The sequence below is a fragment of the Plectropomus leopardus genome, chromosome 10 (genome assembly GCF_026936395.1).
Source record: "Plectropomus leopardus strain MGB_pleo_1.0 chromosome 10, ASM2693639v1, whole genome shotgun sequence".
Taxonomy (NCBI): domain Eukaryota; kingdom Metazoa; phylum Chordata; class Actinopteri; order Perciformes; family Serranidae; genus Plectropomus; species Plectropomus leopardus.
In genome coordinates, this window is record NC_142185.1 from 5,675,417 (window position 1) to 5,700,059 (window position 24,643).

A 24,643-nucleotide genomic window follows, 5' to 3' on the forward strand; every position below is an offset into this window, starting at 1 on the left:
CACAAAGATTGGTGTAAATGCAGACTGTAAATAAAGATCTTTAATCTTTATATACAGTCTGTGGGTGTAACAGGCTGAAATCATTGATGCATGGGGCAAATACACAAAGTGAGAGTGGAGTGGCTCGGAGAACTTTCTTGACCTTCTCGTACACTATACTCTCGACTTCTGTCACGTCACACTTCATTATTAAATGTTATTGGACAGTCAGTGTCAGATGTTTTCCTTTTAAGGAGGCAGTTGGCTGAGATCTGGATTGGATAGCTCCGCCTCATTCCAGTGGCAACGCGCAGCAGAACCGTTACTTCTCAGGAGAAGTGAAGAGAGGGGCATCGCAGCTACCGAGAAAAGCAAAATGTCTTTGATGGATTTCGGTTTTATCGGTGTTGATCCGCAAAACACTCCATTGATCAATCTTTTGGTCATTCTTGCAGTTTTACTCGGCTTCACTCAGGTAAGTCGCACTGAATTGATGCGGGCTCTGTGCGTTACCTGTTCCTCGCGTTCGGATTTGGCGAACGCAAATACCGCAGTGAAGATAGTTTTATGTTGGATACTCGACAGACATTCGCTCCTATGCTACATATTAGAAAATTAATACAAATTATTTGGAGATTTAAAATGTAAAAACAAGAGGTGTATCTCATGCAGCCAGTGGAGTACTATCATCCCACGCTGATTTTGAGTCACATGACCTGGGAGCTATTAAGCTGAACTTCTAATGTAAATTAATGAAAAATTACAAAAAGATGTCAAATGTTAAAAGAATAGCCTAACTGGAAAAGATGGTGGAATTTGTTTTTTTTTTTTTTTTTTTTTAAAGTGCGACAAAACCTGCAACGTGATTTATTACATGTGTTGATGACAGAGGTCGTCTTGGTCTAACTTGATGTAGTCTTTGTGTTTGTCTTCCTGTCCACTGTAACTTCACAGATCAGGACCAAAGGCGTGTGCAGTGTAGCCTGCTGTGTGAAAGCCTGCCACCTACCTGCCTTTAAGTAAGCTGTGCCATCTTTTCTCATTGCAGGTGGACTTGTTGATGGCATTCCTCCAAAACCTCCTGGCTTTCTTTGGATTTATCTCAGGTGAGTCTGATTAAATTATGATAAGTGGAAATAATAATTAATTCATGTATTCATATCTGCTGGCATAAAAGCAAAGCTGTGCATTAGAAGATTAGAGTTGCGAGTTGTGCGGCGCTCTATATATATGTATGTATGTATATATATATAATTTATCAGAGAAAGGAGTGGCATTTTTCTTAGTTCTTTTTTTCCCATTTTTTTTTTATTTTTTATTTTCCTCCCCAAGCTGCAAATGCCAATTCCACGAACATATAGTTTCATGAATAAGCTTGTTTGAGCGTCTGGTTATGATAAACTGTGTAATTTTGGTGGGCCCAGGGGTTAGGAGGACATGTCAAAAAAATTTAAGGAAAAAAAAAAACAACATACATTTTTAAAGAAAAAAAATCAACATGCTTCAGAAGTCACCGTTTAAAAAAAAGAATAGGATTTTTTACTTTAAAAATCATTGGTAAAATTCACAGAGTGAGAGTGCTTTATATTTAATTTAATAGGGAGATGATGCAACAGCCCTTCAACATTCAAACTGAGTGTGAGCTTCAGAATGCATTTGGCTTAAATCACATCAGAGTACCAGGGTTCACTGTTCTATAAATTGCAATAAATGTTTCCGCTATTAATTTACAGGTTCGCCCAAGCCAGTATATGCATATGGAAACAGTGTGGTCAACCAGAGAAATTTCAACAATCTAGATGCAGATGAGATCAACGTACTGACTCAAACAGTGAGTGATGCACAAGGTCCAGCACCTGGTAAGCATTGTTAAAAACATTAACATTGCTCACTTATTCTGTTCAGTATAAAATCATAAAATGGAAACTGTAAAATACATAACTGAACTTCAGCAAAGCGTATTAACAACTCCACGTTGGATTGGATATTTTCAGGGGATGCTGGTGGACAGGGAGCATTGTACACTGCAATAGCTTCCAGTGTTATTTCTGCGGACCGATTCAGTGGCAAAGTGAAAAAAATTAATGCACAAGTGATTGTGAAACCAGCACCAGTGTGTGTAAGTAACATTTTAACAACTTGTGTTACGTGTCTTCTGTTTATGTAAATTGTTTCTGGACGTTTCAGTAAATCCAAACTTTTCTTTCTCCTCAGCTGAACGCGATGGGACAGCGCTCTCCTTTGAGGTACAGCAATTACACCCACTCACACAAACTGTTACACAGAGAAATGTACATTGATGGGTTAGTGGTCATTTTGTGGGACGATTGAGGTGCTGTTATTACCTAGAGTGGAACAAACATTCATAGTGATCATATTTGACAGATTATAGCCCAGCCAGTTCCCTTTACCGTGTACAAATGACTAAATCATGGGCGTGTCTTGTTAAAATGCACGCTTAATTTATTTGAATTTCACATGCACGTCTTACTAAAATGTGCGTTTTAGTAACATGCACCCAAATTACTAAATCGTGCGCGAGTTTAAAAAAAACCTTTCTCGTGCTCTTGGTATAATAACAATAATACTACAATAATTCTAGTCCTGTGCAAAAAAGAATTAAGAATGCAATTTGCACAAATTTGGATGACGGTGGGAAAATTTCGTCCCTCTGTTCGTAGTTCCCAGTAGCTGGCCTGCATGTAGGTCATTTGACTGTTGGACACTTGCTCTTATGGGAGAGTGCTAGAGTATTTTGTTTTTTCACGGCTTCCAGTGTGTTTATATGTGATTCCTGTTTAAGAAATACATTTTGGATCTACATTAGCCGGGTCACATGTATTCATACAAATGCAATGTCCCTTTTTCTTTGTCCTGAGGACTTTTGAAGAAGCTGGACCCCGACGCTAAAAGCTCCATTCCACAGCAATAATATGACCATTTTTTCACATCTGTATTCTCTTACAGGAAATGAAGATGTCTAGACTTCATGCTGCGTTCAGTCAGAGACGGCAGACCAGATGTCATTTGTTAGCGGACAACCAGGACTGTAAAATTTTGATGCCAGCAGAGAACACCAGCAACGTAGCTCCTTCACACAATGCGAAAACATTGGTGATCTGGACAACTACTGGGCATTACTAGAAATTTTACATAAAACAATAAACGCAAAAAATTTTTTGGATACATCAAATTTTGTAAACAATACAGCATTACCATCGCAACATATCTTCATGTATGTTTGGGTTTCACCGTCCTGCCATGTCACCATACTATTTGTAATTCTCAAGCCATCCAGAAACTGTTTTCTGTCTCCCGTCTGTCTGATTCCATGTGAACCAGCATCCAAGTAATGCAGCTAGAAACACTTTCATTCCATTTATTCTGTCTGTTTCCTGCTGTAGTTAGCTATTGAGGGTGTGATTGCTGAAAAACATGTTTTAGATTTTCTGCTGAATAAATTAGAGCCTGAATTCACTTGTATTGTGTTTCTTCCTTTATCTCGACACACCTGCAGGGTTAAAACCACACCCAGAATCAGGTGCAGCTGGCCTGGTGGGGTTCAAGGATGAGCTGCTGAGAAGCTAAGAGTTAAAACATTTCTGGCAGGTTAAATGCTCAACTGACATCTGAGTGAGCATGGCTGGACACAAAAAGTGATTTGCTGCGGCGAGGCTTACAGAGGGGGGCTGCATGCACACCTACAAACTACATGCTGAAAAAGAAATGCTGTCTGAGGCTTTGTCCCACAGTTGCAAACGTACACACGTGGACAAAATTGTTGGTACCCTTCGGTTAATGAAAGAAAAACTCACAATGGTCACAGAAATAACTTGAATCTGGCAAAAGTAATAATAAATAAAAATTGTATGAAATTTAGCCAATGGAAGTCAAACATTGCTTTTCAACCATGCTTCAACAGAATTATTTTAAAAAATAAAATCATGAAACAGGCCTGGACAAAATGATGGTACCCTTAACTTAATATTTTGTTGCACAACCTTTTGAGGCAATCACTGCAATCAAACGATTCCTGTAACTGTCAATGAGACTTCTGCACCTCTCAGCAGGTATTTTGGCCCACTCCTCATGAGCAAACTGCTCCAGTTGTCTCAGGTTTGAAGGGTGCCTTTTCCAGACGGCATGTTTCAGCTCTTTCCAAAGATGCTCAATAGGATTTAGGTCAGGGCTCATAGAGGGCCACTTTAGAATAGTCCAATGTTTTCCTCTTAGCCATTCTTGGGTGTTTTTAGCTGTGTGTTGTGTGTTTTGGGTCATTGTCCTGTTGCAAGACCCATGACCTGCGACTGAGACCAAGCTTTCTGACACTGGCCAGCACATTTCTCTCTAGAATCCCTTGATAGTTTTGAGATTTCATTGTACCCTGCACAGATTCAAGACACCTTGTGCCAGATGCAGCAAAGCAGCCCCAGAACATAACAGAGCCTCCTCCATGTTTCACAGTAGGGACAGTGTTCTTTTCTTGATATGCTTCATCTTTGCGTCTGTGAACATAGAGCTGATGTGTCTTGGCAAAAAGTTCCATTTTTGTCTCATCTGTCCATAGGACATTCTCCCAGAAGCTTTGTGGCTTGTCAACATGTAGTTTGGCAAATTCCAGTCTGGCTTTTTTATGATTTGTTTTCAACAATGGTGTCCTCCTTGGTCGTCTCCCATTAAGTCCACTTTGGCTCAAACAACGACGGATGGTGCGATCTGACACTGATGTTCCTTGAGCTAGAAGTTCACCTTTAATCTCTTTAGAAGTTTTTCTGGGCTCTTTTGTTAGTTTTTCTGTCTTTTTGTTTTGATTTTTTTATTTAGAATCTGTGGTTATAACCAACAATTGGAATGAGAATTGTTATCTTCTGAAAATCATTATTTGGATTTATGAAGAAATAAAAAGTAGTTTTGTGACTCAGCAGCTCAGTTTAATTACAGGTTGACAGCCTCATCCATTATCTATCTATTATCAGTCAGTGGGAGATGGTTGTAAGATACTGTCAGTATTCAACTTTATGAATGAACACTTGCACATTATGAAGTTGAGAACAGGTAACCTACCAAGCCACTAGAGGGCACAATTGATCAGTTTTTTGTTTTTGAATTTCGACATTGGTTTGCCATATCAACAAAATTTGAAATGTTATAATTTATGTTCATACATAACCTGCCATGTAATGAGGTTATGAGTAAAATTTTTACCTAAAGTGGACATAGATATGTTTTATTGCAAAAACTGATCATTATGAGGTAAAGGTTTATGGCACATTGTAATGACGTTATGACAATGGCATTTTGCTTGGTTCCCTGCAAGCAAAATATATAGAACCTTTTTGCAATTCAGCTAGTCATTTCTAGTTATAAAAACATTCTGAGAACATTAAAATGCAACCACAGAATGTTTTAGTAATGTTTTCAGAGGGAAATTTTCTTTATATTCCCAGAGTGTATTTTAAAACTTTGGGTAACATCCTATAAAGACATCAGAAAATGTAAAAAGATAAAATAAAAATAAACATATCACATCACATTACATTTTCAAAGGCCTGTAATCTCAGTCCTCAATAACATTTTCTGAATGTTGCTTTGAAAACATTCTTCCTTTGTTCTCCTGTAACATTGTGGTAACATTTCATAAAAAAGAATATTTTATAATCTGTCACCTCCAAACATTACCAAAGCATCCTAAAAATTTTACAGTTATATAACGTTACGTCTTAGTCACCATTTAACCTTACAGGAACATTATTTGAAATGATAAACAACCTTAAAACATTCTTTGAACATTAGATTAAAATTGTTTTCTTTAAAATATTATTGAAACTTATAGGGAACATTAGCCAATGTTGAGGGAATGTTCCCTGCTAGCTAGGAAAGCTGTGAGGAAAAAGGGATCCAGTTATCTTTGCAATGGTGACACCAACACAGAAAATCTGGGGCGGGGACAAAAGTAGATGTTGTTTTCACTTTAAGATTAATCCCCTTGAAATTAGCCCTATAATGATTTTATTTTTGAAAATTCATAGATCATCCCAACTTCCCAATGCTTTTAAAATCAAATTCAACTTCCACGATTGAAGTCAAATGGACAAAACAAGCATAAATATTAGTGTAACACCAGTCTTTTATTTGATACACATTTTGCTGCACACTCATCCAGGTTTGGTAAACTGACTTCTGGGTAATGTGCTGTCCTCTGTCGTTGTGCTCGACAGATTGTCACAGTAGGTCCGCTTTTGAATGCGTTGGATCATGCGGCGTCCATAAAAGTCTCGGTAATCTGCCGGGAGCTCATCCAGAGTGTGTAGTGCTCTCTCCAGGGCCTGAAGGGCCCGAGTCGCAGCCACAGGGTCCTTGTTACCGTACGGGTCCTTCCTGTCATAGCTGTCAGCAGGTAAATGGCGCCAGAACACATTCACACCCACACCAAACTGCAGTGCCAGGGTGTTATGGAACCACAGGGCTGAGGAGAACAGGGACACCGGATTATGAAAAGCCTGTCACATAAAACTTTTTTACCTTTGACAAATTTTTGTCATATTTAATAAAAGTGTCACTATATTCAGACTGTTACTCCTCCTCGTAGTGCTTCTAATGGCATTTGCAAGAATCTACCACAGCTGGAGGAAAACAACCAATCAGAGCTAAAGAGACTTTATGGCAGCTGTCAATCACGTTAGTCCCTGCTCTAACGTGTCAAACTAGGCAGCCCTGATCAAATATTAACCCTTAGAAAACTTAGTGCTGTGTTGACAAGCATTTAATCCTTTGAAGGTGAGCCTATTTCTATCCCTCAAAATATGAAAAAAAGGCAAACAGAAAAGAAAAGTAATGAGAGAGGGTATTTAGAAAATTAACTGGGGAAAAATATCAACATTTTTTAAAATAATTATGCACTTTGCTCAGGGTTCAGTGTTACATATTTGGGAAAAGAGATTGACAGCAGCACAAGAAAAATGTTGCTGCTCCTGGTTTAAAGGGTTAAAGAGGCCAGTTTGCCTTACCAGGGATAAACAGCACATCTCCAGGCTCCAGCACACACTCAAATCTCCTTGCCTTCACAAACTCAGGAAAGCGCGTCAGGTCTGGGCAATCGATGTCGAGGACCTCGGATTTATCACCTGATGGATTCAGATCAAATTAAAAGGCATTATACCAACCTGTTAATATAATTAGGTGGAGACAGTTATGCTTTGAGCTTTCAAACAAACTGTCAACTTTCCACAGCTGCTTGCCTGACAGGTAGAGGTGCAATGCATCCTGGGGGCTGTAGAGCACCACTCTCTTCATCCCCGTCACCTGAGCCAGCAGGTTATCCATCACCTGAAGGGAGGAAAGAGGGGGAGCTCAGAACAGGGTCCATATAATCAGAACAGTTTTAAGCCCAGTGTCACCAACTCAGTATTTGACCATATATCTCCCCTTCTGTTCCTGAGTTATGATGTTTCATAATGGCCAGAGAGGTGTTTTTGCACAACATTACGCTGTCACAGTTGACCTCGGATCTTTTGGATATAAAATGTCATCAACCTCATCATTTCAGAACATTTGTGTGAATTTTTGTCAGAATTTGGCCTAAAACATAATTTGTGCAGGGCTGCCCCTTGAGGTTTGCTGCAGACTGAGTGCCTTTGGCTTTCACGCTACCCTTTACAGATGGGGACATGCAGGCAGCGGCACAGAGGAAGGTGAAGAAGTGGTGAGTTTACAGCTCACAGCAAGTTAATAGGGTGCAGTTAGCATTGCTAGCAAAAAATGTTGTTGCGCATTTATGATCTGTCATTAGCGGCATTAGCTTGTTTGTTATCCCACAGAGCCTGTTCAGACTTTATATGGAGAAAAAGACAACCGTCAAATGTTATTATTAAACATACAAATCTGATTTGACCGGCATAATTGTGAGTCGAGCACAGCCCTGTTTTGCAAAATCACAGTGGCCTTGACCTTTAACCACAAAATTCTTATCAGTCCAAGTGCACATTTCTGTCAAATTTGAAGAAATTACCACAAGATGTTTGTGTTATTGCCTTCACGAGAATGAGACAGATGCAAGGTCACATAGACCTTGACCTTTGACCTCCAAATTCTAGTAAGTTCATCACTGAGTGAATGTTTGTGCCAAATTTGAAAACTTCTTTTAAGATGTTCATGAGATATTGCATTCACAGGAATGAGAAAGATGAGGTCACACTGACCTTGACCTTTGACCTATGACCATTAAAATCAAATCAGTTTATCCTGAAGTGGACATTTTTGCTAAATTTGAAGAAATTCCCTCAAAGCATTTTTGAGATAAAGCATTCACAAGAGAAGTATGGACAAACAACCCAAAAACATAAAGCCTCCGGCCACACTGACCATTTTCTACTTCCCAACAAAAATAGACTGATATACAAAGGGTTTTTTTGTACTTCTAATGTAAAGAAGGTGACAGAGTGCATAAAAAACATTAAAATAGAGCTGATCTATCAAAAAAAAAAACACTCCAGGATCACTGATGTGTCCAGGGTAAGCCCAAAATGACCTATCCTCAATACGCCTTGCTCTAAATCATCAGTTCTAAAAACAATACTACTCATGCACCACCTGAGCTGCACAAAAAGCAAGTTCACAACGCCATCCTCCACGATGGCCCTGAAACTGCATGATTGTGAGGTCAGTGAATCAGTGTTACGGACAGGCGGCAAGTCAAAATAAAAACGTAAAACAGAGGTAGAGACTCACATCGTAGTGTGTCCACAGCTGCAGAGCACAGGAGCTGATGCGGAAGACGCTGGAGAAAAACTGCTCAGGTTCAAAGAAGTGCGGGATGTGAAAATCCTCGGCCAAATCTGGGAACTGTTTGCTCAGATCAGCAGGTTCCTGTGAGGGAGACATTTATGTTCAAAAATTCAGGAACAAAACCTAATGTTCTGTCTTCACAATCCACAACGAATCTAGTTAATACCTTTCGTACGTCCTCTCCCAGTGAGCGAAGATAATAGCTCTCATCCTGAAATAAAACCAAGAACTTTATCTTTTTTTTTTACATACTGTAATTTTTCATTTTTTACAAACTGTAAAAAAAGTGCACTATATCCTGATTTTATGATGCTCACCTCACACAGGAAGAAGTCAGAGTGTTTCCTCTCAGATGCTCTTTTCACAAAGTCCCTGAATGGCAGAGTCCTGTGAGAAAAGACGTGCAGCTGAGGAGGGAGGAATGATCGATGTGTGTGTTTGTGTGTGTGTGTGTGTGAGAGAGAGAGAGAGAGAGAGAGAGAGAGAGAGAGATAGAGAGAGCTCACTTGTAAACAAAGTTTTTGTGAAGGAAGTCCATCTGTGGCACAGTGGATACGTGAATCTTCACCTCCTTGTCTCCCCCTTTATGTCCAAGGTATTCAACTGTCCACTTCTCCAGGCATGGTCCCAGACACATCCCTCTCAGCACGGCTGGTCTGCGCTGAAAAATAACATCAGGTGTAATTTAACTGTTAAACTATCTATCTATTTATTTATATAAATATATAGAAAGATAATTTGTTTTCAATTGAAAATATTACATTCATGGATGTAAATGAACTCAAAAGACACCCAAAATACAAGAATTTAAAATAAAAATAGAACATTACATCCAAATATTACACAGAATGACAGACAGTCACGCTGCAAAAACACTGGCCATTTGTAATTCCTTCAATATTTTAGTTAGATATTGTGTATGATACCCCTATGTACACATGGACTGTATATATACAGTCCATGTGTACATACAGTGTATGGGCTCCGCCAGATACAGTAGATACATGAGGACCGACACGGGGCTGCAGGGCTGATCTTACCTCTGGATAGATGTCTCGCAAAAATATTTCCTTATCTACTTGTGAAAATATTGGCACAGCTACTTTTTCCTGTTGCTCCATTTCACATGATTGGTTTCAGAAAGCAGCAGTTACTGAGAGGAAACCAGTCTGTGGTGTAAACAGCTGTCACACTGTTAGTGTTCCCCATAGAAACGGAAAAAGGCCTGAGTGAAATTCAACTGTTTAAAAAAACCCCAAAAAAAACAAGCAACGTGCCCTTTCATTACAAAATGATATGATTCTTTGGTAAATGTAAAAGAATTGGCATCATAATTCATTTTTTCTTACATTACCGTGTATTTTTAATTGTATCTGTTTGTTTCTCGTCGGAAGATACAAGTGCACGGACAAAACGAGAGGAAAAAAAGATGTCGCTGCCCATGTTGAGAGGTTGTTCCAAGTTTCCGTCAACATTCAGCTTTACGCGTTTATTTTTAAATGAAAGTATCGTCCTGAACCGGTCCGGTAAGACGCGGCTGTCGTCTCCATGTCCCGGCGCTGTGGCAGCCGCAGCCCGGCCGTACAGCTCGGAGCGGGGCGGCAACAGACACAGCCAGAGTCTGGTGGTAGTCGGCATCCCGAACCCCTTCATCTGGTTCAGGACCCGAATCTACTACTTCCTGATCAGGACTTACTTTGACAAAGACTTCAGCATTGAAGAGTTCACGGAGGGAGCCAAACAGGTCTGTAAAAACATCATCGAGATAAAGTTGCTGTTGTCAGCCAGCTTCAACCTCCGTGACAGTCAAAAAATAAAAATATAAAATAAATGTAATTTAAAGCTCCCATATTATGTTATATTACAATTATTTTCAGGTTCATGCCTGTAATTTGGGGTTCTACAAGAGCGCGTTTACAAGCTTTGATGTTGAAATAACTCATTGTTTTTTCTCCGACTGTCTGCCTCGATATATCTGCATTTAACTGCAGTTAGTACAGCTTTAGTTCTGTTTTGCTGTTTCTCTGTTACTGAGGTCATGTTGGTAACTCTTGCAGGCCTTCTCCCATGTCTCCAAACTGTTGTCTCAGTGTCGGTTTGAGGCTTTGGAAGGACTCGTGGCTACAGACGTGAGTATGGGAACCCAGCAAGTCCAAACTTACATGATCTATTCTGTATCTATTCATACTATACATTAAATAGATTTAAATAACCCTAAATAGATTACATAGATTTTTATTGTTTTTTTGTTTTTTTTTATCTTTACAGCACAGTGCTCTCCACATTCCCAGAGACATCTCAGATTAAAAATAAACAACAAAAAAAACCAACGATTTAATAACAATACATAAATAAATTTTAAAAGATGACGATAATAACAACAATTTAAAAAACGAGATACCAAAGACAACGAAAAAAAAGTCCATCTATACAAAAAAAAAACGCAGATGCATTAGATGACATGTTTCACTGTGCCGCTGCATGACTGAGGCAGGTTTGTCACTTATCCAATGCTTTAACATACGTCTCCTGGCAAGGAGAAGGAGTTTGCCACAAAGTTTAAAGCAGGATTTACTCCGTGTTATTCTGTTTTACTCAGTGTTTTAGATGGCGAGCTAAGTATGATCTTTGGTTAGTTTTAGGTTATTTTTAGAGCATTGCCAAAAAAAATGTGAGTATACAGGTATGTCTCAGTATCTCTGTTACATTGGATACAAAGCAGAGAGATCTGGTTGTTTATGTTAAGAATAAAAGGTGGTATGTGGGATCTGTGGAGAATGGGTTTTTATTTATTCATGTTTTTGCAGTTTGTATCAGGGATGAGAATCAACAGAGGCACCAGGATATGATATTATCAAGATACTTTAGTCCTGATACAATTTTATTGTGATTTCAAACATGTTATGCTATGATGAGCATTGCAATATGTTGCAGTTCATTACTATTTATTGCCTTTTTTCCGTTTGTAAATTATATCCACTAAGGAAAACTTTGTCAACATTTTTCAGTAAAATAAAGTTTTAAGGATAAAGTTTTTTCACTTCGATAATGTTTATTGCAGAAAAGCATCTCTGAACAAGCAGTTGAGCTTGTATGAAGGGATTGTCTTTCTAATTTCCATGTCTTTGCAGTTGGTTGGAAAGCTGGAGGAAAAATGCAACCTGTTGCCATCGAGCCACAAGAAAGCTCTCTCTGCAGATCCTGAAGAGATCGTGTACACAATACCAGGAGATGTGGGAATCTACTATGATGATAACGGTCAGTATCAAGTGTTTAGTGCCCAAAATTTTAACCAAAATCAGCAATGCACTGATCCTATTGACAAGGGATTTTTACCAAGCCAAAGCCTTCTTCTTCTGTGCCATAGAGCTCCAAAAATGATTAAAAACACTTGAGTGACCCATATGTTCCCTCATGACCATCAACACACCCCCACTGTAGTTTGTTTGAATTTACTCCTGCCTGCTGCTGTAATTATCACTATAACACCAAATGTGTATTAATCCACAGCAGAAAATAGTCCCTAACAAATGCACAGCTTACTCCTGTTATATTAACCTTTGTTAAAAATGATAGTGGCCAACTGGAAAATGACTGAGGCGCTTTACGAAACAACGTCACTCTTGACGCTGCGCCTCCTTAGGTCCTGAGCAACACACCTACCATGGCACAGTTTAGTTGCGTCCCCTGGCAATACCAGAGTACGGAGGTCATTTGTCAGCAGCTAGCTATTTAGGACCACACTGTTCCCAAGAACAAAAGCGTGAATTTGCAAGGCGCTTTGCAAGCAGATTGTGTTTTGATTGACACCTCCTTGGATCCCACCTTTGTCAGCTGTCTGTCGTCTCCACGACGACAACCATGCAGCAAAGCAGAGTGGGCGTGACACAGCTCTATCAGCTCCAGCCCTCTGACTCTGACTGCGGTTCTAGATCCAATCTGACGCTCTATGGTAAAATGAGAGAGCTGTTGTTTGAAACCTAGGAGTGTTTTGTTTCTCCGTGAATTAACAAATGGTTAAGCTCATCACACATTCACTCCGTTCAGTGCTTTGCTGCTCCATGTCCCCAGACAGAGTTCCCAGAGTCACTGACACGCCCAGTGTTCCAACAGCGCTCCAAATTTACGAATGGTCCTGTTTGTGAGTGTTTCCAAACGCACTCAATTGAAAGGAGCATTGATGGATTTCAGTTTGGCATCAATAAATTAGCATTAAATGACAGCTGACTTTGAGTTTTTGATTAGCTTTATATTGATATATTCCAAAAACATGGGTAGAAGGTAATGAGCAACTTAACAAGAAATTACCTGAAAATTACCAAGAAACTATTTAGTGAGATGATAAACTAAAAATTAGCAACAAAAGTTTAAAAAGTGAGAAAAGTGCTAAAAACAGAAAATTAAAAGGAATTTGTGTGTGTGTGTGTGTGTTCAGTAACATAATTTGAAATATATAATTTGATGTATAGTGTATATGATTTTTTTTACCAAAATTTGAGAGAAGTATATCTATTGAATGCAATAAAAAATAGTAGATCTTTTACTTAAACCTGTGAAAAATGATAGCCAAAATGCAAATTGCTGCATTTAAATGAAAATGTATATAAGAATAAAATAAGTAAACATAAATCTTGTTGAGTAAAAAATGGCACATTCTTTATTTTTTAAATCTTTAATAAAAACAATCGGGCAACCCTAACCCTAACCCTATTAAGCTGCCACATGTACACACACGTGGTACATGTATGTAGCATGTGCCTCAGTCAGGTGACTGCATTAGGTTGTGGGGAAAAAGGAAGAAAATGGAGGTAGTGGTTTTCCCTGATTTAGTTACTCTGTGTTCATTGCCTGAATGGCAAAGGGAATAAAAGACTTCCTATAAACATTACAACTTGTTTTTGGGACCCTTAAATCGGGGCCAGACGAGAGCAGCTCAGACTCTAAATGTAATAGTTGTGAGGCATCTACAAATCTATATTTGGCCTTCCTGCGTGGTATTTCTGTGACTTACCACTCACCTTCCTTTTAGTGTTGGCAATCTTAAAGAGCTTGTTTTTTTATGACATCTTAAGAAAGTTTTTGGTGATTTGGGTTCCCGGGGGCTTTAAGTGGGGAAAAATGAAGAAACCTGAGGAGGAGCAACTGAGGATGGATCCCTCTTCCAGGACAGACAGACATGCAATGGAATAGACCAAATGCTTCTATTTGTGCAGTGATAATCAGTGTTAGTACTTTTTTTTTCTTTTCAGGGAGAAAATTTGTCAGTATTCTGATGCGTTTCTGGTATCTGACAAGTGCTAACCTTCCTGATGACTTTATGGAGGGATCCCAGGACATCCAGATGGCTTCCAGAGAGGGAGAACTTGAAACAAAGAGACTGCTAACTGCAAACTATGAGTGAGTATTTCTTTCTTTTCTCCCAACTCTTTTTATTGGGGTTTTTAAAATTACCATACAACTACTACACAGAATGAATGACCGAATGACCTGCTCCACCTTTAACTGAAGTTACACAGAGAGTAGTCTGTTCTGATAGATATTTGTACCTTACAGGATGACCTGATACCAATGTATGGAAAACATTGTTTACAAAATATATAAAAAAAAAAGCCTAAAGGGTTAGTTGTCAGACATGTTTAGCATTGGGAACAAGTTTACAAAATGAATTTATTTTACAGATAAACTTATGTCATTAACTCCTGAACACCTCACTCTACATCAGTTTTCCTGTGCTGCATTTAGACGTCTCTCACAAGAATGCAAATCTCTGAAACCTGAGAAAACTGGTTTGATTTCTTTCAAAAACATGAGAAAAAAGGGCAATGAGCAACTTGGCAAGAAATGTCTCACAAATTGCAAAACTAATTAGTAAAAGGTGACAAGATAGTGACCTGAAAATTAGGTGGTGGGGGGTTATTAGATATCATTAAAATACAGGAAATATGCCCAGAAAACTAATTATTAATTCTTACACTTATATATTTAAAACTGTGTTAGAAAAAGGAATATATTTCATTTTTAGCAATGTCTAATTTTCATTGTTTTCCTTTTTTTTTACCCTTTCTTTTTATTTGTGGTTTTATTTATTCATTTATTTATTTATGTTGCTTATCTTCAGATAATTATCTTGTAACTTGTTACTAATTAATTTCTTATTTTTGGTCTATTTCTCGCTAAATTCCCCATCACCTCCTTTCCATACTTTTAAAAGAAATCTAGCTAATTTGCTCATGTTTCAAAGGGTTAAAAAACAAAACAAACAAAAAAAAAGAAATCAAAGTGCAAAACAAAGAAAAAAAGAGTGAGTATTTCTTTCTTAAGTGTTTACTGACTTTTGCATATAATATTGCAAATCTTTTTGTGCCATCAGGTATTTGTTCTGACCTTTCTTCTTGGTTTTCTGGCAGATTCCAAAGGGAGTTTACTAAAGGAGTGACTCCAGACTGGACCATTGTGAGGATAGAACACTCCAAGCTTTTGGGTTAAGTTGCTTTTGATTTGAGGCGGTGGTGCCAATGGAAACTACTCAAAGACATGAAATTCCTCTCAGTATTTGCTTTCGTGAAATTGAGTGAAAAAAACGGATGAGGGAAAACATGATGAATTTCCTCACTGGGAAGTCGGAGGAAAGCACCAGAACAAACTTGGATTCCACTATTCAATGAAAAAAAAAAAAAAAAAAGACACATCAGCCAACTGATCTCTTATTACAGAACTTTCTGCAGCATAATCATCTTTTTCCACTGTATTTGATCCTTCCCCCCACCCAAAAAAAAAACCAAACTGTGATCAAAACTTGACTAGGTTTGTCTACTTGTTTTGGAATGTTTTGTACATTTAGTAATGTTGCCAGAGGAAACGGTTATTATTTCAAATCAATGATTGCTTTATTTTAACTGTTGTGTGACATTAATGGACTGATCTTGCTGCACATGTTTTTGGAAACCGTGTTGTTTCTCTTTGTAGGGCTGTGTGGTAGAAAGACGTTATAATGAAATGTGCCAGATTTGTTTTCACTCAAAAGAAAATTGTCTTTATTTTTTCCCCACACAGCCTAATGCAGTCACCTGACTGGAGCACAGGTACACACAAGTACCATGTGTGTACATGTGGCAGCGTGATGCAGTTGCAGCAGACCTCTGATTGTTTCATTAAAGATTTGAAAAATGGAAATTGTGGCCTTTATGTCATTTAGTGTTTTCTACACTCAACAAGGATTATTACATTACTACTACTATATACACAGTTTGAATGCAATTAATTTGATTTGCTCCCATTTTTCACAGGTTTAAGTTAGAGATGTCAGATTTCTTTAATGCAGATATACAGTATTTCCATCAAATTTTGGCCACACATTTGTTAAAATTGATGCTAGTGAGCACTTCTCCTTTTTCAAGATAATCCATCCACCCAACAGTTGTGGCATATCAAGATGCTGATTAATAGACACACTTCTCTCAAATGTTTGTCACAACTTAATAAATAATGTTAGTGAGCACTTCTCCTTTCCCAAGAAAAGGAGAGTGGCTTATCCTTAGGCACACCTGTGTAGTAATGATGCTGTTTAATTTGAAACTTCAGCAAATCGCCTTAAATCTTTTCTAAAAACATGGGTAGAAGGTGATGAGCAGCTTAACAAGAAATTACCCAAAAATTAGCAATCAATTAGAAACAAAAATAAAGAAAATATCTTAAAAAAAAAAAGCAAGAAGAGAATAGTAAACAACAAAAACAACAAAGGAAATGACCTGACTTGATTTCTAAAAATACCAAAAAGGGAAAGAAAAACATTATGTATATGTGTTCTGTAACATTATTTTAAATATAGAATTCTAATATTCATAAATATAGCTCCTAACTCCTTACTTAACAAGACATGGCCCAAAAATTAGCAAAATTTAAAAAAGTTTTAAAAAAAAGTTGCAAGACACTACGATGGAGGATTAGGGCCACATTAAGGGAAATTTTTTTAATTATTTACGAGATTAAAGTCATCAGTTACGAGAAAAAACTCATTATTAACGAGAAAAAGTCATTATTTACGAGATTAAACTCATTATTAACGAGAAAAAAGTCATTATTTATGAGAATAAAGTCATAATATTCAAACCTACTGCTTTTGGAGACACTTGTTAACATGAGGGCTACGGAGGATTTGGTTGAGTTGTATTTTAGGATAGGTTTCACAAACAAGGAGATACTTAATCTTTTGGCACATCAGCATCACATTATCATAAGTATCAGGACTTTAAAAAGAATATGCAAGAAATTACATCTTCTTTTTAAAGAACCAGTCGGACTTGGAGGATGTTGCTGCTTTTCTGGAGGGGGAAATGGCTGAACTGGTCAACTGCAGGGTTATCATTGGATGCATCTACGGGCTATTCAGAGGGGTTTCGTTGTGTCTCAAGAAACAAATCCTCCGTAGCCCTCATGTTAACAAGTATCTCCAAAAGCAGCAGGTTTGAATATTATGACTTTATTCTCATAAATAATGACATTTGTCTCGTTAATAATGAGTTTGATCTCGTTAATAATGACTTTTTTTCTCGTTAATAATGAGTTTAATCTCGTAAATAATGACTTTTTTCTCATTAATAATGACTTTTTTCTCGTTAATAATGAGTTTTTTCTCGTAACTAATGACTTTAATCTCGTAAATAATTATTTTTTTCCCTTAATGTGGCCCTAATCCTCCGTCGTAAGACTGAAAAAAATGGCACGGAAAAAAACAAATTTTTCAAAAGCGGCTAAATTTAGCAATTCCTGATACATAATTGTGTCACCCGCTGTCTACTCTCCTATTGGTCCATTTTCTCAGCTTCCCTCCTCCCATTGGCTGAGAAAGCTGCCAATCACCACCGTTCATACAGTCTGGTTCCTGTTGTGATGTTGAGCCGGTGAGTGTGACAACCTGAGAAGTGTGTTACGCGGCGAGGAGTTCACACAACGAGAATGGCAACATGGAGACCAAACACCCGTGATATCTGAGAGCCGGAGGCAGAAGTGAACCATGAAACTCGCCATTGTGGCCTTTTACGGGTTAGCTCTGGGGCTCCTGGCGGTTGGCCTGCGAGAGTTGCTGACAGGCTTCGAGGAGAACAGATGCAGTATGACCTACATGTTTGAATACCCGGAGTACCGGGTGAGTAGCCGGGCTGATTATCGCACTGTACACCGCGCGAAGTACGTTACCTGTAAATTAGCTTATAGCGTAGCTTGTTGCGTTGTTTCTGGCAGAAGCTACTGTGTCTTGTTCGACGGTTTCAACACCACGAACGGTACTGTGTTTCCACCTGCACATACATCATACATTACCCTGTCAAACGTCTTTGAAGCTATTTCCCGGAACCTGCTAACGCTACGGAGCGCCGTGTGTAGCTGGCGTTGGCTGTTAATCGCCGGACTCAATGGTTTCTGAAATCACACACACCCGTGCAGTTGGAGGCGTGTGCGTGAGTTTGTGCGATTCGGATTAGATGAGCCCAAATTAACCATGTTAAAACCATAGATCAGCCGCTGATCCTGGAATCCTCTGAGAAGATGAGCCTGTGCAGGATGTGAGGAGGTGATGTAAAGAGGTGATGTGAGGAGGTCCACACTGGCTGCAGGTCAGGTGAAGCTGCTGTTAGTCAATGTGTTAGTGATGCAATGTAGGTCGCCTCCCCTGCTTTATTCTCACTAATGTGTTCATCTGTCCAGAAGTGGAGCACAGCTGGGGGCAATGCACTGTATGGGCATCGGCCTTAATTCAGACAAGAGGATGTGGGTTTTTGGTTATAAGGGACTGTTCTTTATTTAACAGAGGAGGGGGGTGGGGAGTGTCTTTGTTGTTTGCTTTTTTTTGTTGTTGTTTTGTTCTTTTTACTCTCCCGGAAGCTGAAGAAATATTTTTACTTGAGCCTCCCTGTGTGACTTTCCACTTTTGTCATACATGCTGGTTAGTTCATGCAAAAGGTTTATTTTTGGCAACAAAAAATAAATAAATTGGGGTGTTTGGTCATTGTCTTTTTCAACTAGGTTTTGAAAGAAATCACACCAGATAGCATGGGGTTCAAAAGATATAAATACTTGAGAAAGGCATCTGAAAGCAGCGCAAGAAAAGTGATGTCACTCAAGGTTTCAAAGGGTTAATTTACTATGTTCAAAAAAGAAGATAAAAACAGGGTGGAAACAACACATTTTTTTTTAGCAATTTTGCTTTAAAAATGAATTTTAATAATTGATGAAATATAAAAGTTGTTGCATATATTCAACTTGCGACTTGATCAATTGACTTTCATCTCTAACCAATATTACCCAGCCACAGATGTACTCTAACACTTGTACAGTACATGTCCCATTAGCTAAAACAGCTGCTAGGCTTCTCTTTACAGGGACAACTATGCTAGAAATTCAACATCTCATCCTATGTCAGATAAAACTAGAGTTTATTGCAGGCATTAAGTGTAATTACCAGGTGAGGTGGACAGCTGGGCAGGCTAGAGTAGATGTTCACACTGCTGGAGCTGCTTTAATATGCTTTATAGTGAGACTGTTGTGTGTTGTGTTTACAGGTGTGACCAAAGGTTAATGAAGTGTCTGATGTGACTGTAGGTCTTCACCCGCTAATCTGTGTCTGTGTGGGGGGGCGTGTTGGGTTCACAGCGTGTGGCGCTGCCTCGTCGTGTGGCCAGATTGTACCCAGCGTACGGGCTCTACCTGTATGGAGAGGGGGTGTACGCCCAGGAGACCCGAGCGCTCAAACTCACCGGTGCCCCTGTGCTCTTCCTGCCTGGAAACGCAGGCAGTTACAAACAAGGTAAGTGCATAAAATGAATGAAGAGTTAAGCACAGGAAGAAAGCGAGGCAAGTTGTGTGTGACAGCTTTGGACAGCGAAGACATTCAGATGTATGTGAGGAAAGAGGGGTGTTTGTGGAAAGTGGATGTGCTGAGGTTGTTTGAGGACAAGAGCATGGCTCCATGCTTTTTGTTGATTAGTCTGTCCTTCACTGGCAAGGATTGTCCTCCAAAATTTTGCACACAAGCTTTCAGGTTGGTTTTTGTTTTTTTTTTTTTTAAAGACAGTGGATGTTAGAGCTTTACCACATCAAATCAATCAACGTGCACGTGGTGATGGAATTCACACACACATTTAAAACTTTTGCAACATTTTTCCAATAGTGTTTTTTGTTATATCATTTTAAGACTATGTACACCCAGAGCTACACATTTAACTATTTGAATTATACTTGAAGATATGAAAGGATGGTGCATGTTATAAAAGCACATCAATGAGCCACCTTATTGAACTGGGTGGCATGTTCCTTTATTACCATGACCACACACACACATACACACACATACACACTGTGGTTTATTTTGAGTAAATCCTACACACACGTCTCGCTCCTTTAAATACTGGCTTAAGCACCATATTTGTGTTAATCCACAGCTGAAAATAGTCCTCAAGAAACGTGCTGTTGACTTTCGTTTAGGTAATGCTTACTAAAAACTGCAGTGACCAGTCAGGCCGGGCAATATATTTGTATCAATATTGTGTTATTAGACTAGATATAGTGTTAGATTTTGCTTATCATAGTATTCTAAGTGTTGTCTTTACCTGTTTGTTTTTTTTAAAGCTGAATTACAGTTGAGTAGGGTTCCAAATTGTAAGCACTTTACTTATTATTGGTAAAATTAATGATTGATTAATTGTTATTTGAAGAAGAAAAAAAAAAACAACTTGCTGCTTATTTCAAAGAATACCAAATGCATTTCCTCCTAAATCAAAGCTCGAAAATGTGAAATCGATTACATTTCACATTTTCCCTTTCCATACAATATTTCTCTTTTCCTCTTCTTCACACACACACACACACACACACACACACACACACACACACACACACATATATACACAGTGCTGTGAAAAAGAATTTGCCCCCTTACCAATTTCTTACTTTTTTTGCACCTTTGTCACTCTTAGCCCTTTCAGATCAAGCAAACTTAAATATAAGTTTATAAGATAACTCACAAGTAAACACAAAATGCAGTTTTAAGTGCCGATTTTATTTATTAAGGGGAAAAAAAGCCATCTGAACCTACATGGCCCATGTGAAAAAGAAATTCCCCCCACACCTAATAACTGGTTAAACCACCCTTAGCAGCAACAACTTGCAGTCAAGCGTTTGCGATAACTGGCAATGAGTCTTTCACATTGCTGTGGAGGAATTTTGGCCCACTCTTCTTTGCAGAAATGTTTTAAATCAGCCACATTGGAGGGTTTCCAAGCATGAACTGCCTTTTTAAGGTCATGCCACAGCATCTCAATTGGGTTCAGGTCTGGACTTTGACTAGGCCACTCCAAAACCCTCATTTTGTTTTTTTAAGCCATTCAGAAGTGGACTTGCTGGTGTGCTTTTGATCATTGTCCTGCTGCAGAACCCAAGTGCGCTTCAGCTTGAGGTCACAAACTGATGGCCGGACATCCTCCTTCAGGATTTGTTGGTAGAGAGCAGAGTTCATGGTTCCTTCAATCACAGCAGGTCGTCCAGGTCCTTAAGCAGCAAAGCAGCCCCAAACCATGACACAACCACCATCATGTTTCACTGCTGGCATGATGTTCTTTTTATCAAATGCTGTGTTCATTTTACGCCAGATGTTACGGGATGCACTCCTTCCAAAAAGTTCAACTTTTGTTTCATCAGTCCACAGAATATTTTCCCAAAAGCTTTGGGGATCATCAAGATATTTTTTGGCAAAAGTGAGACGAGCCTTTCTGCTCTTTTTGTCAGCAGTGGCTTTCGCCTTGGAACTGCCATGCATGCCATTTTTGCCTCGTCTCTTTCTTATGGTTGAGGCATGAACACTGACCTTTACTGAGGCAAGTGAGGCCTGCAGTTGTTTAGATGTTGTTCTGGGTTCCTTTGTGACCTCTTGGATCAGTCGTCGCTGTGCTCTTGGGGTACTTTTTGTAGGCTGGCCACTCCTGGGAATGTTCACCACTGTACCGTGCTTTCTCCATTAGTGGATAATGGCTCTCACTGTGGTTCGCTGGAGTCCCAAGGATTTAGAAATGGCTTTGTAACCTTTTCCAGACTGAGACATGTTAATTACTTTTCTTCTGATCTGCTCCTGAATTTCTTTGGATCACGGCATGATGTCTTGGGATCAACATGGCCGACTTCACCCTATCAGACAGGTTCTGTTTAAGTGATCTCTTGATTTTAAAGGTCTGGCAGCAATCAGGCCTGTGTGTGGCTGTGGAATTGAACTCAGCTTTCCACAATAATATGATTAATCGCAATTACCTCATCGTTTAAGGGGGGCAATTACTTTTTCACACAGGATCATGTAGGTTTGGATAGTATTTTTCTCTTAACTCAGCTCAGGTTATGTGCTGTTTATGTGATGTATACACTTATTATACATTAGAGTGTATATTGTAAGTACTTTTTTGGCTTTGCTATGTTGTGTGTGATTACTTAATAAACTACCACTATTACTACTACTACTACTACTACTTTCAGTTTATGCTATAGATATTCTGCGTCTTAGTTATGCTCAGAATGATACAAATCCTTACTGGGATTATGCTTGCCCCCTGTTCCTGCGCTCAGTTGTGTGTGGGAGGACAACACCCGCACTGTGAAGACAAACACATTCTGTTAGTGATGATGGTCCATGCTCTCTGTTCTTCACATTTCTTGTCTTACAGATAAAACCCTTCCAGCTGATGTATTTTTAAGCTTCCTAACATCATAAGTTACAGCAGCTTGATAATATACCAGCATGTGTAGGTGTGAATAAGTTCAGGGTGTTGCTGGTGTGTTCAACACAAGGAAAACAGTACAGTCTTTGTAAATTTAATGAGCTTTGTAAAGAGAGAGCTTTTTTTTTAGGTCACGAATAACTGCCCTGAGGATCCCACAAAGCTGACGACGTGATCACTCTTTATCAATAATTCAAAATATTAAAAAAATAATTTGCATATAAGAGCTGTGCACAAATAATTATTGCGGTGTGTCAGTTGGCAGAGCCGCTGAGCATATGGTTGTATCATCTTTATGATTTTACTTTCTTTTTTTTTTTTTTGCGCACTTTTTGCACTTTGCAGTCTGTAAAAACACCGAGCCTTATCAACCCATTTGACACCACCCAATGTCTTCTTCTCCTCCTGCAGCTCGCTCCCTGGGCTCCGTGGCCTTGAGGAAGGCTGAGAACATAGAGGGAGGTGTCCACTTCAACGTGTTCACTGTGGACTTCAACGAGGAGCTGGTGGCCCTTTACGGTGGCAGTCTGCTCAGGCAAACACATTTCCTGCATGAGAGCATTAAGGCCATCCTGAGGCTTTACAAGGTCAGTCTTCAAATATCATCTCCCTGTCAGACAGAGTTACTTACTCTAGATGGCGGATATTGTGGGTGAGGGATACGTATCACGTTTCAGCACCCTCTACATTTAAACTTCAGGTTGTATAATTAATCCCTCTGACTTGCACATCTCACAGTAGTTAAAGGAGTTAACAAGGCAACAGTTGAATAAACAAAACCCTAAACTGCCAAAAATTACAAGAAGCAGATGCAATCAAAATTCACAGCTAACAGTAAACATGCCAAATGCATATCAAATATTCATATGTCTGTCTGTCTAGGGGTGTTACATATATTATATCATATTGTTAATTTTAATACTGGTATCGTTTTTCATATGACAAGAAAAATTCATATCATGATATGGAGCGTATATATTCTATTTAGATATTAAAAAGGTACATTTTTTTGTGTTTGGCAGTAGTTTAGATGTGTCATTTTTGGATTATTATATTTTGCTTTACCATAATTTCATATAGAATCTGAATCTGAATTGACTCTCTCCGAATTGAGTTTAGCCATTTCTAAATTGAAGGTTGGTAAGTCCCCGGGCTCTGATGGCTTTACTTCAGAGTGGTATAAGGTCTTGAAGCCACAACTATCACCATTACTACTTAACACGTTTAACTGGGTCTTGCAGAAAGGAGAACTTCCACCCTCTTGGAGGGAAGCAATTATATCAGTTATTCCTAAAGAGCAAAAAGATAGAAGAACGTGGTAATTATCGGCCTGTCAGCGTTCTCAATGTTGATTACAAACTGTTTACATCTATTTTAGCCCGCAGACTAGAAACACTTACCCGATCTCATCCACTTAGATCAAACAGGATTTATCCAACACAGGCAGACTCTTGACAACATAAGAAGAACCTTACATGTTCTAGGACAGATAAGGAAAGACAAAACAAAAGCAATGATTGTAGGTTTAGACGCAGAGAAAGCCTTTGATTCCGTTAGATGGTTATTTTTATATAAGGTTATGGGAAAATTTGGCTTTCAGGATAAGTTTATAAGAATTATTCAGACCCTTTATGATAAGCCTTCGACACGGATTAAGGTTAACGGAGACCTTTCCGACTCTTTTACTTTGGAGAGGGGAACAAGGCAGGGCTGCCCAATTTCCCCCCTCCTTTTTGCTCTATTTATTGAACCCCTAGGACAATTACTGAGACAGAGTGATGCTATCAGAGGTATTGTGGTGGAGGGGATTGAACAGAGGGCGATGCTTTTTGCAGATGATGTTTTGGTTCTTCTGGGAGAGCCAGAGAAGTCCTTCCTAGGCTTGATGACACTGTTGGCCGTTTATGGAAACCTATCAGGATACAAGCTCAATGTATTAAAGACACAGGTTATGACTTTAAACTTCACTGCACCAAAGAGCATGCAAGACAATTATAACCTTGATTGGGAAGCTGAATCATTAAAATATCTAGGAATAACGCTAACAAAAGACCTTTCAAAATTGTCACAAGCAAATTATGGGCCATTATCGTTGAAGATAAAATCAGACCTACACCGATGGAATC

The 24,643-nt window shown here is 38.9% G+C and overlaps 4 protein-coding genes across 9 annotated transcripts in view; 3 read left to right on the top strand and 1 right to left on the bottom strand.

The window, feature by feature from the left end:
* Positions 1-268: 268 nt before the first annotated feature.
* On the top strand, positions 269-3,456 carry LOC148188466 (uncharacterized). Of its 2 annotated transcripts, XM_088082916.1 has the most exons (7): positions 269-454; positions 934-948; positions 1,028-1,085; positions 1,713-1,838; positions 1,974-2,098; positions 2,194-2,225; positions 2,947-3,456. In XM_088082916.1, exons 1-7 carry the CDS (start codon positions 356-358, stop codon positions 2,951-2,953), a joined length of 462 nt encoding a protein of 153 aa, XP_087939042.1. In that variant the 5' UTR covers positions 269-355; the 3' UTR covers positions 2,954-3,456. The 2 variants fall into 2 exon arrangements, with proteins under 2 accessions (XP_087939042.1, XP_087939043.1); XM_088082917.1 differs by lacking the exon at positions 934-948 and having other exon boundaries at positions 271-454.
* A 2,632-nt stretch (positions 3,457-6,088) lies between these two features.
* tyw5 (tRNA-yW synthesizing protein 5) lies at positions 6,089-10,233 on the bottom strand. 5 transcript variants are annotated; one of them, XM_088082914.1, is made up of 8 exons: positions 10,118-10,233; positions 9,270-9,419; positions 9,081-9,150; positions 8,930-8,974; positions 8,707-8,844; positions 7,218-7,305; positions 6,987-7,103; positions 6,089-6,445 (listed from the first exon to the last, which is right to left on the bottom strand). In XM_088082914.1, exons 1-8 carry the CDS (start codon positions 10,204-10,206, stop codon positions 6,135-6,137), a joined length of 1,008 nt encoding a protein of 335 aa, XP_087939040.1. In that variant the 5' UTR covers positions 10,207-10,233; the 3' UTR covers positions 6,089-6,134. The 5 variants fall into 5 exon arrangements, with proteins under 5 accessions (XP_087939040.1, XP_087939038.1, XP_087939039.1 ...); XM_088082912.1 differs by having other exon boundaries at positions 8,930-8,992; XM_088082913.1 differs by lacking the exon at positions 10,118-10,233 and adding an exon at positions 9,804-9,974 and having other exon boundaries at positions 8,930-8,992; positions 9,270-9,424.
* Positions 10,151-15,936, top strand: maip1 (matrix AAA peptidase interacting protein 1). Its single transcript, XM_042494660.2, has 5 exons — positions 10,151-10,507; positions 10,821-10,892; positions 11,895-12,021; positions 14,013-14,160; positions 15,171-15,936. Exons 1-5 carry the CDS (start codon positions 10,193-10,195, stop codon positions 15,247-15,249), a joined length of 741 nt encoding a protein of 246 aa, XP_042350594.2. The 5' UTR covers positions 10,151-10,192; the 3' UTR covers positions 15,250-15,936.
* A 1,699-nt stretch (positions 15,937-17,635) lies between these two features.
* The window catches only part of pgap1 (post-GPI attachment to proteins inositol deacylase 1), a 33,411-nt gene continuing 26,403 nt past the window's right edge, over positions 17,636-24,643 (top strand). Inside the window, exons 1-3 of the mRNA XM_042494034.2 lie at positions 17,636-17,908; positions 19,411-19,564; positions 22,929-23,104. Of these exons, the coding sequence (XP_042349968.2) occupies positions 17,777-17,908; positions 19,411-19,564; positions 22,929-23,104 (462 nt within the window). The 5' untranslated portion in view covers positions 17,636-17,776. The remainder of the gene's footprint in view (positions 17,909-19,410; positions 19,565-22,928; positions 23,105-24,643) is intronic.

Excerpts from the sequence above, each read along its gene's own strand:
- LOC148188466 (XM_088082916.1), top strand. The coding sequence starts at position 356 with ATGTCTTTGATGGATTTCGGTTTTATCGGTGTTGATCCGCAAAACACT. Across the intron at positions 1,839-1,973 it reads TGCACAAGGTCCAGCACCTG|GGGATGCTGGTGGACAGGGA; the intron begins GTAAGCATTGTT and ends GGATATTTTCAG. Across the intron at positions 2,099-2,193 it reads TGAAACCAGCACCAGTGTGT|CTGAACGCGATGGGACAGCG; the intron begins GTAAGTAACATT and ends CTTTCTCCTCAG.
- maip1 (XM_042494660.2), top strand. The coding sequence starts at position 10,193 with ATGTCGCTGCCCATGTTGAGAGGTTGTTCCAAGTTTCCGTCAACATTC. Across the intron at positions 12,022-14,012 it reads AATCTACTATGATGATAACG|GGAGAAAATTTGTCAGTATT; the intron begins GTCAGTATCAAG and ends TTTTCTTTTCAG. Across the intron at positions 14,161-15,170 it reads CTGCTAACTGCAAACTATGA|ATTCCAAAGGGAGTTTACTA; the intron begins GTGAGTATTTCT and ends GTTTTCTGGCAG.
- tyw5 (XM_088082912.1), bottom strand. The coding sequence starts at position 10,206 with ATGGGCAGCGACATCTTTTTTTCCTCTCGTTTTGTCCGTGCACTTGTA. Across the intron at positions 9,151-9,269 it reads CACAAAAACTTTGTTTACAA|GACTCTGCCATTCAGGGACT; the intron begins GTGAGCTCTCTC and ends CTTTTCTCACAG. Across the intron at positions 8,993-9,080 it reads CTGACTTCTTCCTGTGTGAG|TTCTTGGTTTTATTTCAGGA; the intron begins GTGAGCATCATA and ends AAAAAGATAAAG.